The 16,723-nt window shown below is 50.6% G+C and overlaps 1 protein-coding gene across 1 annotated transcript in view; it reads left to right on the top strand.

Annotated features, from left to right (window-relative positions):
- The window catches only part of WWC3 (WWC family member 3), a gene marked incomplete at its 5' end in the record, with an annotated part of 110,653 nt that extends 98,066 nt beyond the window's left edge, over positions 1 to 12,587 (top strand). Inside the window, 5 exons of the mRNA XM_081081124.1 lie at positions 3,129 to 3,293; positions 6,021 to 6,113; positions 7,201 to 7,428; positions 7,738 to 7,865; positions 10,151 to 12,587. Of these exons, the coding sequence (XP_080937250.1) occupies positions 3,129 to 3,293; positions 6,021 to 6,113; positions 7,201 to 7,428; positions 7,738 to 7,865; positions 10,151 to 10,217 (681 nt within the window). The 3' untranslated portion in view covers positions 10,218 to 12,587. The remainder of the gene's footprint in view (positions 1 to 3,128; positions 3,294 to 6,020; positions 6,114 to 7,200; positions 7,429 to 7,737; positions 7,866 to 10,150) is intronic.
- Positions 12,588 to 16,723: the final 4,136 nt, after the last annotated feature.

Genomic DNA, 16,723 nt, shown 5'->3' on the forward strand with positions numbered 1-16,723 from the left:
CAATGTGAGTATATTTGACACTCCTGAACTGTACACTGAGAAATGGTATGTGTTTCTTCCGATGAACAAGAAAGAAAGGCCACGGCAGCCTCCTGGAGAAGGCGATCTTTGAGCAGAGGCCTTAAGGGAGGCCTGGAGCCTTGCGTCGGGCTGGCGAAGGGTGTCGGGTAGAGGAAGCACAGGCTCTGGCCTGGCCTGGGGGGTGGAAGAAGGGACCTTGAGCTGAGGACAGGAAGTGAAGGGGACAGGTCATGGAGGGCCCGCTCAGCACATTCCCTTTTTTCCCGAGACAGGGAAACTGATGGATGATTTGAGCCCAGAGACGACATGATCTAACTTCAGGTTTTTTTGTTGATTATTTTCCTAAAGTCATTTATTGACCTGAAATTCACATAAGACGAATTGAACAGTTCACTGGCATTGTGTTCACAGTGTTGTACGGCCACCATCTTTGTCTGGTTCCAGCACACTTGTCACCCCTAAGTGAACCCCATACCCCTGGGCATCACTCCCCATTCCCACCCCCAGCCCCTGGCCACACCAGCGAGCTTCCCGTCTCCGTGGGTCTGCCAGTTCTGGACTGTTCATGTAAATGGAATCAGACGACACATGTCCATTGGGTCTGGCTTCTCTCAGCCCAGTGCCTTCAGGGTTCATCCGCGCCGTAGGTCTGTGGGGCCGTCAGCCCTTCCCGCGGCTGGGGACTGTCCCTTGCTCGGCCGCCACGTTTCCTGTATCTCCTCCTCCGTCCTCTGTGCTGTGGGGACTGTTTCCACCTCTCAGCTAGTTCAGTAACGCTGCTGCGAACATGCGTGCGCAAGTACTTGTTTTGTCAATGAGAAGATGTGACCTTTGTAGATTTCAGAAAAGACTTCTTTATGTGGGCCCAACTGAGGACATGCCCGAGAGCAGAGCCCAAGAAGCCCGAAGCCCAGGGCCGGCTGCAGGCGAGTGAGTGGGGGGCTTTTATAGGTGGGAGGACGCAGAGAGCTTCATGAGTTCCATACGTGCAAGGAAACAGCGCCGCTGGGAGGGAATGCACAGATAAGGGAGGGTCAGCACGTATCTGGACTCAGGGAGTCAGGGAGTCACGGGAATGGGTCTGGAAGCAATTATTTTGAAACCTTTATCAGGATGTAGAAAGAACAGAGCCTGCCTTCCATAATCATTTATCTTTGTCATTGGACTGGTAGGGAGTGTACGTGACTAGCTCCACGGAAGGCCTGGCTCAGGAATTTGCCGTGTTCCCTTGGTTACTGCTCAGGTTGGGGCAGCTTAGCCGCCCTCTCCTTTCTCAGCAGCGAATTCCTATTCTCCGGTCTCTCGGGTACACTCTTAGGAGAGGAGTGGCTGCATCTGGCTTCAGTTTCAGCGGGATCCCCTGGGTGTTGAGAGGAGATTCAAGGGTGGGGATGGGCATGGAATCGGGGAGATGGGTGAGACACCTACAGCACCAATTGGGCACAAGACCACGGTGCCCCAGATGGGTTGGTGACAGGGGGTCAGAACATGCGTAATCTTGAATATGGAGCCAAGAGGATTTGATCCTGGATCCCATACAGAGTGTGTGAGAGAGAGCAGGGCCCAGGAGGACAGGGGACTTTCTAAAAATTTTTAATTTTTTTTAACTTTTAATTTCTTTATTGATTAAGGTATTACATATTTGTCCTTATCCCCCCATTACCCCCCACACACTCATGCCCTCACCCCTCTGTTGTCTGTGTCCATTGGTTGGGCTTATATACTTGCATACAAGTCCTTTGATTGATCTCTCCCCCATACCCCCACCCTCCCCTGCCTCCCCTCTGAGGTTTGACGGTCTGATCGATGCTTCTCTGTCTCTGGATCTGTTTTTGTTCATCAGTTTATGTTGTTCATTATAATCCACAAATGAGTGAGATCATGTGATATTTATCTTTCTCTGACTGGCTTATTTCGCTTAGCATAATGCACTCCACTTCCATCCATGCTGTTGCAAATGGTAAGAACTCCTTTTTTTTTTTTTACCGCAGCGTAGTATTCCATTGTGTAGATGTACCACAGTTTTCTAATCCACTCATCTGCTGATGGGCACTTAGGCTGTTTCTAAATCTTAGCTATGGTGAATTGTGCTGCTATGAACATAGGGGTGCATATATCCTTTCTGATTGGTGTTTATAGTTTCTTGGGATATATTCCTAGAAGTGGGATCACTGGGTCAAATGGGAGTTCCATTTTTAGTTTTTTGAGGAAACTCCCTACTGTTCTCCACTGTGACTGCACCAGTCTGCATTCCCACCAGCAGTGCACGAGGGTTCCTTTTTCTCCACATCCTCACCAGCACTTGTCGTTTGTTGATTTGTTATGATAGTATTATGTTTTTACTAGAGGCCTGGTGCACAGCTTTGTGCACTGGTAGGGTCCCTCAGCCTGGCCTGCGCCCTCTCACAATTGGAACCCCTTGGGGGATGTTGGACTGCCACTTTGGGCCCGATCCCTGCAGGCCAGTCCGAGGGACCCCACCAGTGCACATGCACTGGGCCTCTAGTATGCATATAAGATCTTTGGTTAATCTCTTGTCGCCCTCCCCTCTCCTCCCTCCCCACTTCCCTCTGAGATTCATCAGTCTGTTCCATGTTTCCATGCCTGTGTGTTGAGCATCTGCCACCTGGTGGTCAGTATGTGTCATAGCTACCAGTCGAACCGTTGAACGGTCGCTTAGGCTTTTATATATATATATAGATTGATTTCAGAGAGGAACGGAGAGAGAGAGAAATAGAAACATCATTGATGATAGAGAATCATTGATTGGCTGTCTCCTGCATGCCCCACACTGGGGATCAAGCCCGCAGCCCGGGCACATGCCTTGACCAGGAATGGAACCATGACCTCCTGGTTCATAGGTCAGTGTTCAACCACCGAGCCACAACGGCCGGGGGACACAGATACTTTTTTTGCATGAAAAAGGGCAAATAGGGACCCTTGTCAGAGGAGGAAGGGCTGGCAGATAGCAGACATTCCGGGTTGGATGTGTGAAATGTGAAATGCCTGTGAGAGCTCCAAGCGGAGAAGGCAAGGACGTGGTTGTGCCTGCAAAGTTCATTGCTATGTTCTAGAAAAGTCGTGGTAATAAACGAATCACTGTCCAGGTGGATAAGGAAACCAACACAGAAGACCTGTTCCCAGAAGAACTAGCGAGCCTGCCGAAGGAGAGGCCCAGCCGCAGGGCCCGCGCCTCGCCTTTCGTCCGCAGTGGCACCATCGTCCGCTCCCAGACTTTCTCGCCTGGGGCACGGAGCCAGTATGTGTGCAGAGTAAGTTGGAGTTCCTTTGTCACCAAAAAAGGCCCCCCCGCCCCCGCCGGTTGTGTTTTCATTTTGGCTTTTTATGCTAAAAGACATGTGTTCTCACAGCTTGCTTGTGTGGCATGCGCATCCCTGCTGGTTTCATCTCCCCGCCGTGCCCGTGCGCAGCTCAGCGCATGTCTCTGGATTCTAATACATTTCCCGCCGGCCTCTCAGTGTTGTGCACGCGCGATGCATGGCCAGGAGGCAGGGGAACTCATTTCTACAGTCTAAGCCAGGGGTGGGGAACGTCCGGCCCTTGGGCTGTATAAGGCCCGCGAAATCATTTGGCCTGGCCCTGCCAAAGCATTAGGGGTGAGTTAATTAAATGTCTGACCAAAAGAACAGGCTCATTTTTAACTTGATGATTTTGTAGGGCCCCCGAATGATGTTATAAATATCCCAATGGCCCTTTGCGGGGGGGGTGGGGGGGAAGGGTTCCCCACCCCTGCTCTAAAGGATAACAAATGGATATAGGGACTCTCCTGAGGGGGGTGAGATCAGGAAGTCAGGTTGCCGAAGCGGCAAGTCCTGAAGTGGCTGTGTCAGAGTCCCCCAGGGGCTCGGGCCTTGCACACTCGGGCACTGAGGCACAGGGTTCCAACTCCCCACGTGTAGATTCGCACCCACGGGTGATGTGGGAGGCGCTGGGTGCTTCTCTTGGGGCCTCACGTAGGCTGGTGCCTGGTTCCACCCCCAGGGGTCGCCACTGGTCGCAGCGGGGCCGGCCATCAGCTCTGGGATGCTTCCCGATGGGCGATTGGCGTGCACGCAGGGCTGAGAACGTGAACAGGCGGAGGGGAGACCCAACTCCCTGTGGTCCTTGGAGAAGGGACAGCGTGGTGGAGGTTGGCAGACAGCGGCAGTGTGACAGCCACGCACAGGCTAGGAAAGAGAAGGGCTCTTTCAGCATGAATGGTGTTGACACGATGTCTGGGGAGGACCTTGGATTGGGGAGAACTTTGACCCTCCTGCTCCCCTGAATTGGACTTGTTGAAGGGACTGCTGAGCAGCTGGCCCATCAGGTCAAAGCCAGAGTCGACCACATGACATAAAAAGCCCTCCGACCCGTGCGGGCGGCCCCGGGACTGCAGTTCAGGGCTCCCCACGCCACCCTCAGGGCTGGTGATTTGCTAGGACTCACAGAACTCAACAGGCCCCCATTCTATTGGTGATGGAGGTGGTTTGCGGATTAGACCAGAGTCAGCAGAAGGAAGAGGCGCCTGGGCCGAGCTCGGGAGAGACCAGGCCTGAGCTGCTGGGTGATCCCAGCAGCGACAGGCGACAGCACGCACGGCATTGCCAGGCGGGGAAGCTCCCGGAGCCTTGGCCCCGGTGTCTGCGGGCGTGGGGCGTTGGCACAGTTGATTGTCTGCATGGCTGACTGGTGTGCAGCCCCTGTAGAGGGTCAGCTGGTGGCCAGAGCCCCCCGCCATGAACCACATGGTCAGCAGAGACCACGTGGCCTGGTCCAAGGCCCCCAAAGACACTTAGGATGTTCCAGGGCCTTGCAGGTCACCTCCCAGGAACTGGCCAAGGACCTTCCTTGGGGCCAGGTTGATCCTTTGCCGCAGAGTGAGCAGCAGGGCTTGGTGCCAGGTGGCCCGAGCTGCCCTGTGGCCACGTTGGCGACACCTGCTTCTCTCCTTTGCCAGCAGCGACGGGCGTGGCCCACGGCAGCCGTGGGTAGCACAGGGTTGGCCCGGGCACTCCTACCCCGTCAGGATTCAGCCCCGAGGGGGCCCACACTTTATCAGGCGGCTGGAGGCGCTTGATGGAAGGCCACCCTCACGTCCCCTCCTTATTCTAGACTCTTGCGGACACTGGGGGGCAGATGCCAGCCCGCTCATGGGGAGGTGACGGAGCAGGAGACCCTCTCCCCCCAGGGGGAGGCTTCCGGCTCCTGCCTGCTCAGCGCCCTGCCGAGGAGCAGGCGTTTACCCGCCATGCTTTCAGAGGCCTCTTTGTCCTCATGTATGTTCCCAGTGCCGGGAGGCATGGCCCGCGCTGCCTGAGTATTTGGCGTTAAGGGGCGTGGACAGTCAGGCCGAAGGCAAGGCCTCTGGCTTTCACACAGTTGCACATTGATCCTGAAGCAGAACCTGCGGCCAGATGAAACGCGCAGCGTCTTAGCCGCCATAAAGGAGGCATTCTTCCTTTTCTGTTTGAAGGCAGCCTTTCCCCGGGGCCGGGCCGCGGGGCGCCTGTCCTCCGGGAGCGAGTGCTTTGCTGGGAGGCCGCTTTCCCAGATCCTGCCCGAACCAGCGGCACAGCCGCTGCCAGACAGCGATGAAGAGTGAAGACACAGAGTGAAAAGTGCTGGGGACAGTGCTGGCTGTTCCAGCGTCACACATCAGCCCCAGGCCCCCTGCTGCTGGCGGGATAGTGTTGTTGACTGGATCAGCCGGGGAAGCTCAAAGCTCGGGTGGTGCAGTTGGTGGTGCAGTTGATGGCCGAGAGGGAGGGCTGGGTGGAGGTGGGGATGGTTTGCTCATTTATTTTTTGCGGGTTTTTTTTGTCTTTCATTTTAAAAAGTCTTGTGTAGGTTTTGTTTTTACTGAAACCAGGAGTCTTGGTACAATTATACATGCATTGGAGTGCCTGTGAGGAGAAAGGAAATAGCCCAGATCAGAGCGCAGGGAGAAGGCTGCGGACTTGCGGAGAAAGCGTTTCTGACCCGCATTGTTTTTGGTGCAGCTTTACCGCAGCGACAGCGACAGTTCCACGCTGCCCCGGAAGTCTCCCTTCGTCCGCAACACTTTGGAAAGACGGACCCTCCGCTACAAGCAGGTGTGTGCACGTAAGCTAATACGGAATCCATACTTCCCCAGGAGTTATTCTTACAAACCTTCATAAAAGCAGCCTTTTAGGTCATATTCATTAAAAGGTCATTTATTTATTTCCTTGTTTACTTGGGTAAAAATTTAAAAAGCCTAGTGATGTCAAAATGTTACCCATGTTTCTTAATTTCCTAAGATAATATCATGATCTGAGATGTAAAATAATTCGTGTTCTTTACATTTTTAAAAAATGTACTAGTATTTTTGTTGACTTCAGAGAGGAAGGGAGAGAGGGAGAGATAGAAACATCCATGATGAGAGAGAATCATGGATCAGCTGCCTCCTGCACGCCCTCCACTGGGGATCAGCCTGCAACCCAGGCATGTGCCCTTGACTGGGAATTGAGCCAGTTCATAGGTCAACGCTCAACCACTGAGCCACACCAGCTGGGCTCTGGGATTTTAAACAAAAACACTTGTATGGTTTATGGCATGCTTCCCCCTTATTCAGTGCATTGTTAATATTCCATGTCAATAGTTTTTTAACTTTTTCCAATGGCTGCATTCTATATTAACCTTGTCATTTATTTAATAAGTTTCCTCATGTTATAGATATTTAGTGTTTTGTTTTGTTTTTGTCATGAACCTTAATTGGATCACTTCTACACATCACCAATTGTGCCTTTCAAATGCAAGTGAAAATGAAATTTCAGAATGAAAGAAAATACACGTTTTGGCTTTCGATATATATTGTGCAATAGCATTTTAGAACGATTATGCCCATTTTTTGATCCTGCCAGCCCCATAGGGGAGGGTCTGTTTCTCCACACCTTTGCAAGTACATCCATCGTCGTTACAGAACAAAAATTGCTGTCATTAACTGGATATTGAACCAAGATTTAAATTAATCTCTCCCAAATCTATGTTGTGTTTGGTTTTTTAACACTGGGCCATGCGAAGACAAATACCTCCCTGATAACTCTACTCCATTGTCTCCTGTATTGGGGGGAAGAACCTTCTAGAAGGCCTGAGCGTGCTGGCCGCATGATGCCCGCGTGTCTGGTCCGAGTGTGTGCTCACGGCTGTGGTCTCCTGCAGTCCTGTAGGTCATCCCTGGCCGAGCTCATGGCCCGCACGTCCCTGGACCTGGAGCTGGACCTCCAGGCGTCAAAAACTCGGCAGAGGCAGCTGAACGAGGAGATCTGCACCCTTCGCGAGCTGAGGCAGCGCCTGGAGGACGCCCAGCTCCGAGGCCAGACCGACCTCCCCCACTGGGTGCTGCGGGACGAGCGGTTCCGGAGCCTGCTGAAGGAGGCGGAGCGGCAGGTGAGCGGCCAGGGCCCCGCACGGCCACTGCGGTGCCCGCGGGCTCGGAAGCAAGCCTTTCAGGGGGTCAAACCCTCATGGCAGCTGTCCCGGTCTCGTCTTGCAGCTGGGTCTCTCTGTCCAGCGCGGTGTTCTGGGCCCCACGTCTGTGAGGCGTGACCCTGAGGAGCTGCTGTGAAGGTTCCCTGGGGGGGAGTGGGGGCGGCGGGCCTTTCTCCCCTTCGTGCCCCCCGAGCTGGCAGTGGCTTCATTCATTCTTCCTTAAAACTGGAAGTAAACCGCTTTGTTCATCCAATGTTGCCGCTCCAGACCAGACAGACCAAGCTTGACTTCCACCAAGAACAGGCAGCTGAGAAGATGCTGAAGAAGGCCTCCAAAGGGGTCTGCCAGCTGCGGGGGCAGAACCACAAGGAGCCCGTGCAGGTGCAGACCTTCAGGTAGGGGCGCAGCCGCTTCCGGCTCCTCACTGTCAGGCCTCTGTCCTCATCAGCTGACGGAAGTCCCGAAACCCCCAAGACAGGGTTCCCCGTGCTGTTAGCATCTTCAGGTTTCTTCTCTTTTTATTCTAGACACTTTTTTTCAAGCTATTTATAGTAATGTAGGTTCCATTTTTTAAATTTTTCCTTTTTTTTGTTAGTCTCTTTTTCTTTTTAAAAATATATTTTTATTTATTTCAGAGAGGAAGGAAGAGAGAGAGAGAGAGAGAGAGAGAGAGAGAGAGAGAGAGAGAGAAACATCAATAATGAGAGAGAATCAGTGATTGGCTGCCTCCTGCATGCCCCCTACTGGGGATCGAGCCCACAACCTGGACATGTGCTCTAGACTGGAATAAAACCCAGACCCTTCAGTCCGCAGGCCGACACTCTATCCACTGAGCCAAACCAGCTAGGGCTCTTACTCTTTTTAAAAAATATATATTTTTATTGATTTCAGAGAGAAAGGGAGAAGGAGAGAGAGAGAGAAACATCAATGATGAGTGAGAATCACTGATCGGCTGCCTCCTGCACATCCTACACTGGGGATGGAGCTCACAACCTGAGCATGTGCCCTGACCGGGAATCGAACCGTGACCTCCGGGTTCATAGGTCTACACTCAACCACTGAGCCACGCCTGCCAGGCATGGTTCCATTTTGCATTTAGTTTTGTTTAAATGAAAATATCCCACGTTGCCATGCAATCCGTTCCCTTTGTTGGCTGTAGTGGCTCTTCGCATGGGTATAATTTGCCTGAATATAACCTGTTTCTTTCCAAATGTTTGCTGTTATTAACACAGTGATTTACATATATATATCTGTGTTTCACTGTGGCCTTTTTTTGTTAACTTCTGATTGAAGCATAACGCACATGCAGGAAGTGTGCATATCCTAGGTGTGAAATAGTTCAGGGAATTGTCACGGACTCCACATGGCAAGAATGAAACATCAGCAGCCCCAGACTTCCCACACCAGAGGGACCGCCGCCTTGGATGTGAATATTGTAGATCACTGTTCCCTCATCTATTCACATAGCATAAAACTAACCATTTAAAGTGAACAATTCCATGGCACTTAACACAGCCACAGTGTTTTGTAACTACTCCCTCTGTCTAGTTCCATAACATTTCCATCACCCCCAAAGGAAGTCCATTAGTGGTCACCCCTCCCCCAGCCCCTGGCAACCAGCAGTCTGCCCCTGTCACTCTGGATTTGCCTGTTCTGGACGTTTCCATCAATGGAGTCATACAGTATGGAGTCTTTTCTGCTTGGCTTCTTCGGATAATGTTTTTCTTGAGGTTCATCTACATTGTAGCATGTGTCAGAACTTCATTCCTCTTTTTTGTTTTGTTTTCTTAATCTTCACTTGAGGATATTCTTTCCATTGATCTTTTTAAAGAGAATGGAAGGGAGGGAGACACAGAGAGAGAGAAACATCAATGTGAGAGAGACACATCGATTGGCTGCCTCGCACGTGTGCCCTGACCAGGGCCGGGGACTGAGCCTGCAACCAAGGTCCGTGCCCTTGACTGGAATTGAACCTGGGACCCTTCGGTCTGTAGGCCGATGCACCAACCACTGAGCAAAACCATCCAGGGCACTTCATTCCTTTTTATGGTTGAATAATATGTGCCTGACTTTTACCCTGAATTTTTTTATGCCCTGAATTTTCACATCCCCATCATAAAAGAACATAAAGCACTGTAGCTACCTTCCTTCAATTCTGATTTAGAACGCCTTCATTTGTATACATTATTTATTCATTTTTTAATAAAGCGAATGTTTACTGAGTACCTGCCGCATAGCAGGCACTGTTCTAGGCACTAGAGACAAACCCTTGCCCTCACAGCCCTTTGTAACTTCTATTCAAATTTAGAGACTCTAGCCCGGCTGGCATGGCTCAGTGGTTGAGTATCAACCCATGAACCCAGAGGTCATTGGTTCGATTCCCGGTCAGGGCACATGCCCGGGGTGTAAGCTTGATCCCTAGTAGGGGGCGTGCAGGAGGCAGCTGATCCATGATTCTCTCTCATCATCGATGTTTCTGTCTCCCTCTCCCTTACTCTCTCTCTCCAAAAAAATAAAATTTTTTTCTAAAGTAGAGACTCCATATGCAAACAGATTTGTTGTTGGTATTTCAGTTCAGTTTGTTCTGTGGATAAGAAAAGCTTTCATTGGTATTGCGAGCCTCCTGGCAGCTCTGCTTGCTTTATGTGGGCGTCTAACCTGGAATTCTTTCCCGTCGCAGGGAGAAGATAGCGTTTTTTACAAGACCAAGGATTAACATACCTCCTCTGCCCGCCGACGATGTTTGATGTAGTGCTTTGTACACACGAAGTATTTATCTTCCTGTTTTATTTTCATGAAGTTCTTAGACTAGCTAAAGTTGTCTTTAAACTATTTGTGCAAAGCTATTAATATACACGTTTTGTAAAAAAACACACATATATCTATACTTATATATTTTATAATAGTGACGGCAACAGGGCTTGGTTTTTCCTTGTTGTGAAATTGACATCTCTGAAGACAAGTTATTTTATAAGAGATCAACTATCCTGTTAAGAGTGTACAGTTTTTACGCTGTTTTATTTGATTTAAAGGCTGGAAGACAGAAACGAAGTGAGTTCAGGCAAATTCACTGTATTGTAACTTATTTATAGTACTTTTTTTCCTTGAAGGAAAAATACTGACTTTAAGATGTATTTTAAGGCTGAAACTGTATTCCTCAGTATTTGTCATGCAGTAGAATGGAGCTTCGGGGCCGGTTTTGTTTCTGACACGGACATGCAAACACTTTGTGCTAAACTCGTCACTCGTACCAGTGTCTCCTGTGTGCCTTGATTGTGTATATTGTCCACTGTCACACTCACTGTGTCCTGTTGAGATCCCACCTGGGGCTCAGTCGCAGAGCCCGGTCCCCCGCGGGGACTGGGCGCCGAAACCCCCCATTTCTGTGTTGTGTCAGCGCAAGGTTCTGTGCTCCCCCCCGAGTTTGAAGCTTTGGAAGCGGCCCTGGCTGGGGCCTGCCTGTCCCAGCGGCTGCCCACGCTGCCCTGCACCGTCCGGGCACCGACCCTGGCCCTCTGGTGCGCCCCATCCGACCCTGACCTTGACCATCAGGAAGGCGGTGCGGGGCTCCCATTCTACTGCTCTGTCATGAAGGAAAGTGAAAGAGACTTAGAAACGCACTGTCATCAGTCAGTGACTCCGCCCAGGCGACGGCAGCCTGACCTCTGACGTAGGCTTGACCTCTGAAGGCGCTTTTCTGGGGAAGGAAGCGCATGCGCACGCGGGTGACTGCTGTCACCCAGCGAGTCATTCACAGGAGAGGATGTGAGATATTTGATTGAAATCAGAATCCTTCCCCCCAATACTGGAATCTACCCAATATTTCTTAAGAAATCTTAGAAGTAGTTCACGAGCAAATTGTTTTATGTAATAAAAATCCCACTATTCTTTTGAAATGCTAAATGATATGAATATTTTGCCTAATGCGTATTTATTGTATACGGAATGCACTCTCCCTTCTGAGGCCTCAGAGAAGTAAGTGAGGTGGTCACACGGATTAGAGAAGAAAGCGGAACTCTCTCGCCCTAGATTCCCTGCCCCTCCCTGAAGTGCCCCCTTTAATCCATGTCTCTCCTCGTTAGTCTGTAATCGCCCCCTTGTAGAGCCCACCTTCCCTTTTGCATTTATTAAAAGTGAATTTTGTAAAAGCATTTCATTGACACGCGACCTGTCACGGGCAATGGAAGTTGTCAGTGGTGGTAAGACTGAAAACTGTATGCTTTTCACCCTCGTCATCTCTTTGCTATGTATTTGTGCCTCGACTCTCGCTGGTTTGTTGTTGCGTTTTGTTTTTTTGGCTGATTTCTCTGAGTTCATGCCCACAACAGAGGTAGAGACGCGCAAAGCGTCGGGAGCCCGGAGGACAGGGCCGGGCCCCCTCCATGCGCTGCTGAAACTTCCACCAGCCACTGTCTGCCCTGCCCTCGGGGTGCGGGGCCGGTCACTGCCGCCTCGGGGTGCACGGCTCCCTCACGTGGGAGAGTCCCCTGGCCGTGGCCTGGCCGCCCCGGTTCAGTGGCTGCCACCTGAAGCCGGTGCCTCGAGGCCACTTTTCCGCTAACCTCCCCCCGCCCCGCGGAAAGCTCTCACGTGGTGTTGGCAACAAATCTCACTGCCCAGCGCGGACCGATTGGCACGCGGGGTGCCTCCCCGCCCCAGGGCTTAACAGAAACCCCAGAAGCAAGCGCAGGCCTGCGCTGCTGTCTGTCTGAGGAGCACTTGGGGCCTCCCCCAGCCCCCGCTGTCCTGGCCCCAAAGGGCACAAAGCCAGCCACGGCCCAGCCGGGGTCAGGCAGGAGGACTCCGCCTTCATTCAGGGACACTGCGTTCGACGCCACCTGCGCGTCAGCAAGCGAAGTCCTGTCGTCTTAAGGGGTGTTTTCACCTTCTGTTTCACCTGGTCCACGCCACGCCCTGGATACCCAGCACCGTGCCATGTTCATCAGTTCGAATCCAGACACGGGAAAAGGGAACTTGATCTTTACTGCATCTGATCATGCAATTGTCACCTCCTGTTGTGGGAATAAGTTCTAATCAGTAGTCATCTCTGTTCTAATTGTGCCATTTGTATTGCTCGAAAGTATTTCTTCTATAAAATTAAACTAATCTGCCTTAACAACAAAGTGCAAATGTGTGATTTTTTTAAAATACTGTCGTTACGGAGACTTAAATATATAAAGATGTATATCATTTTTTTCAGCATACAAATAGAGGCATAAAAATAGCGAAATGAACACACACGCAGTCATCCCGACTTCAACACGGCTCGGTCCTGGTGGCTCTTGTTTCGTCTACACCTCCCTCTGCTTCCCGTGTCCTTCCACAACTTAACTACGTCCTTAATGTCATTATCCAGGGTTCATCTCAGTCGTCTCATAGGCCATTCTTTTTTTAAAGAGTTTTTAAAAAGATTGATTTTATAGAGAGGAAGGGAGAGAGAGAAACATCAATGAATCATAGGCTGCCTCCTGCACGCCCCCCACTGGGGACCAAGCCCGCAATCTGGGCCTGTGCCCTGACCAGGAATCGAACTGGCAGCCCTTGCGTGCATGGGATGAAGCACAACCAACTGAGCCATACTGGCCAGGGTGATCATTCTTTTCTAAACTGAACCAGTGGTTCTCAACCTTCTGGCCCTTTAAATACAGTTCCTCATGTTGTGAGCCAACCATAAAATTATTGTCGTAGCTACTTCCTAACTGTCATGTTGCTACTGTTATGAATCGTCATGTAAATATCTGATATGCAGGATGGTCTTAGGCGACCCCTGTGAAAGGGTCATTCGACCGCCAAAGGGATTGTGACCCACAGGTTGAGAACCATTGAACTGAATGGAATCCAAATATCTGTTTATTGGGATTTTAAAATCTTTATATGTTTTTTAAATCCTTCACCCATTTCTCCCACCCCCTTACCTCCCACCTCTGGCAACCATCCATCTGGTTTTCTGGGTAACAGCTTGTTTGAAATAGAATCCACTTGCCATACATTTTACCCTTAAAAAGCATATAATTCAGCAGTTTTTAGTATATGCAGAGCTGTGCAAATATCACTATTAATGTTAGAACTTTGTCATCATCCCCAAAAGGAACCCTGTACCCATTAACAGTCACCCCAATTCTCCCCCAGTCCTCGGCAATGCTGATCTGCTTTCTGTCTGTGGCTGGGCCTGTTCCGGACATTTCATATCCGTGGAGTCACACTGTGTGGTCTTGTGTGTGCCTGGCTTCTTTCACTCAGCAGCGTGCCTTCCAGGCTCACCCGTGCTGCGTGTGTCCGAACTCCACTCCTCTTGGTTGCGGAATGATATCACACCGTGAGGATGGGCCACATGTCGTTTATCCAGCTCCCAGATGGCTGTGTGTAGCTGTTATGAATCATGCTGCTGTGGTCATTCATGTTCAAGTTTTGGACAGATGTTTTCATTTCTCCTGTGTCTCTTAACAGTGGACTTGCCGGGTCCCGTGGTAGCTCTATGTTGGGCTGTTTGAGGGACTGCCAGGCTGGCTTCCGCAGCATCCGCACCATTGACATTCCGGCAGCGGGGTAGGAGGGTTCCAGTGGCTCCACATTTTTTTTCTTTTTTAAGATATATTTTATTGATTTTTTACAGAGGAAGGGAGAGGGATAGAGAGTTAGAAACATCGATGAGAGAGAAACACTGATCAGCTGCCTCCCGCACACTCCCAACTGGGGATGTGCAACCCAGGTACATGCTCTTGACCGGAATCGAACCTGGGACCCTTCAGTCCGCAGGCCGACGCTCTATCCACTGAGCCAAACCGGTCAGGGCGTGGCTCCACATTTTGACGCTCGTTCAGCCATGTTGATCACAGCCGTCCTACTAGGTGCGAAGTGGTGTCTCCCTGGAGTTGTGTCTATTTTTAATCTACAGGATCCACCGCCCCCCCCCCGTCCCCCCCCCCCGCACACACCGTGTCATTTGTCGAAGAAACAAGGGCGCATGTCCTAGTCCCCCACTTTCCGGGCTTCGCCGATTGTATCCCTGCTCCTCTGAACTCTCCTCGAAATAACTCCTGGGAAGAGCCGCTGGATCCAGCCGCGTGATCAGAGTCCAGCTCCCGTCGCCCCTTCCGTTGCGGGGATGTGGGTGGCGAGACATTCATATGTTCGCCCACCAGCCGGCATATAAGGTTTCTTTTCTTAAGTTCGCAACGTCCATCAATGCTCAGATCCATGCATTCACTGCGGGTTGCAAAATGATAGCAGTTCTATCCATTTTTTAAATTACTTAAAAAAATATTTATTGATTTCAGAGAGGGAGGGAGAGAGAGAAACGTCAACGACGAGAGAGAATCATGGACCGGCTGCCTCCTGCACGCCCCCTACTGGGGGTCGAGCCCACAACTCGGGCATGTGCCCTGACGGGGATTCAAAAAGTGACCTGGTTCATAGGTCAGTGCTGAACCACTGAGCCACACCGGCTGGGTGACACTTGGTTTCTTGGTGGTGGCGGCACCCATTGCTACTGGGTTGGTCATTGTTTTGAAGCCTTTTTAGTCGACAGACAATATTTTCTTTTTGAAGGGTAGGATACAAAAGGGATGCTAGTAATCGAATCTCACATAATTGCTCCTTCGCTTTACCCCATGTCACACAGATACATAATCGTGTCCAGATAATAGTACCAATATGACCACCTGTACATACTGACAACTGCCATTTCTCTTACAGTTATTTTAGACCTTAAAGCACATCTCACTAGGAATAGGTCATCAAGTTACTGTGTTTTAAAGTAATTAAGAAATATTTCGAAATATTTCTTCTCTGTGTGGTTAAGCTATCAGTCAGACACACACGTATTCCACTTTATTTTGGATTTGAAATTTGATGATTATGTAAAATATTGACATGGCCCCAAAGACCAACATATAGGGGTCTGGTGTGTGTGTGTGCTTGTCCTGCTACCCTATTCCTCCCTCTCCTCACAGGCAACCATTTGAGAACTACTGTTTTTCCTGCATTATTATTTTTAAATGTTTTTATTGATTTAAGGGAGAGAGAGAGAGAGAAACATCAGTGATGAGAGGGAATCACTGATGGGCCGCTTCCTGCACGCCCCCTACTGGGATGGAGCCCGCAACCCAGGCATGTGCCCTGACCGGGAATCGAACCCTGACCTTCTGGTTCATAGGTCGACGCTCAACCACTGAGCCATGCTGGCTGGGCTCCCTGCATTATTTTTAATATAAGCAGATATATAAGTATATAAGCACATATAATGCATGTCCACAGAAGTGGACACACAATCCAGGTGCACATACATGCACACATAGGAACACATCTATGTTTGAATGTGCTCCCTCCCTCTGAGAAATGGCAGCACAGCAAGCATACTTCTCTCCCCCTGGCTTTTGTCAAAGATGTATCTCAAGAGGCCACCAAAGTCTGTATTGGCCACTGTAACAGTGTACCACAGGCTTGGCTTAAAACAACAGAAGTTTCTTCTCAACAGTCCTAGAGGCCAGACGTCTACAGAATCAAGGCAACGGCAGGGCCATGCTCCCCCGAAGGCTTGGGGGGGGGCAGGGGTGGACTCATTCCTGCTTCCTCCGGCCACTGGGGCTGCATCCCTGCCCTGTCTTTTAAAAAATATATATTTTGTTATTGATTTCAGAGAGGAAGGGAGAGGGAGAGAGAAACATCAATGATGAGAGAGAATCATAGATCAGCTGCCTCCTGCACGCCCCCTACTGGGGACCAAGTCCGCAACCTGGGCATGTGCCCTGACTGGGAACCGAACCCTGACCTCCTGGTTCATAGGTGGATGCTCAACCACTGAGCCACGCTGCCCGGGCCCCACCCTGTCTTTAGAGGTCCCTGGCTTGTAGAGCCATCACTCCAACCTCTGCCCCCAACTTCAACTGCCCCGCCTCGGTCTCTTGCTCTCCCGTCTGTTAAGAGAACACGCGTCATTGGACGCGGGGCCACCAGTTAATCCAGGAAGATCTCACCCGAAGACCTTTACCTCCGCAAAGACTGTTTGCCAATAGGGTCACGTTCACGCATTCCAGCTGGACATACTTTTGGAGGGTCCTCATCCAACCCACTCCCAGCTGCCCTCTCGCTGCCTCGTCCATCCTACATGCAAATTCCCTTCAGCCGCTCCCACCTCCCCGCACTCTCCGTTTCTCTTCACCGTTGAACTCTGCGTTAGTGGAGCTACCATCATTTAAGCCCCGTCTCCTGGTGTTTCTAGTCTTCTGCTATTAAAAGGAATTCAGTCCTCGTC

This window comes from Myotis nattereri (genome assembly GCF_964212035.1).
Source record: "Myotis nattereri genome assembly, chromosome: X".
NCBI lineage: Eukaryota > Metazoa > Chordata > Mammalia > Chiroptera > Vespertilionidae > Myotis > Myotis nattereri.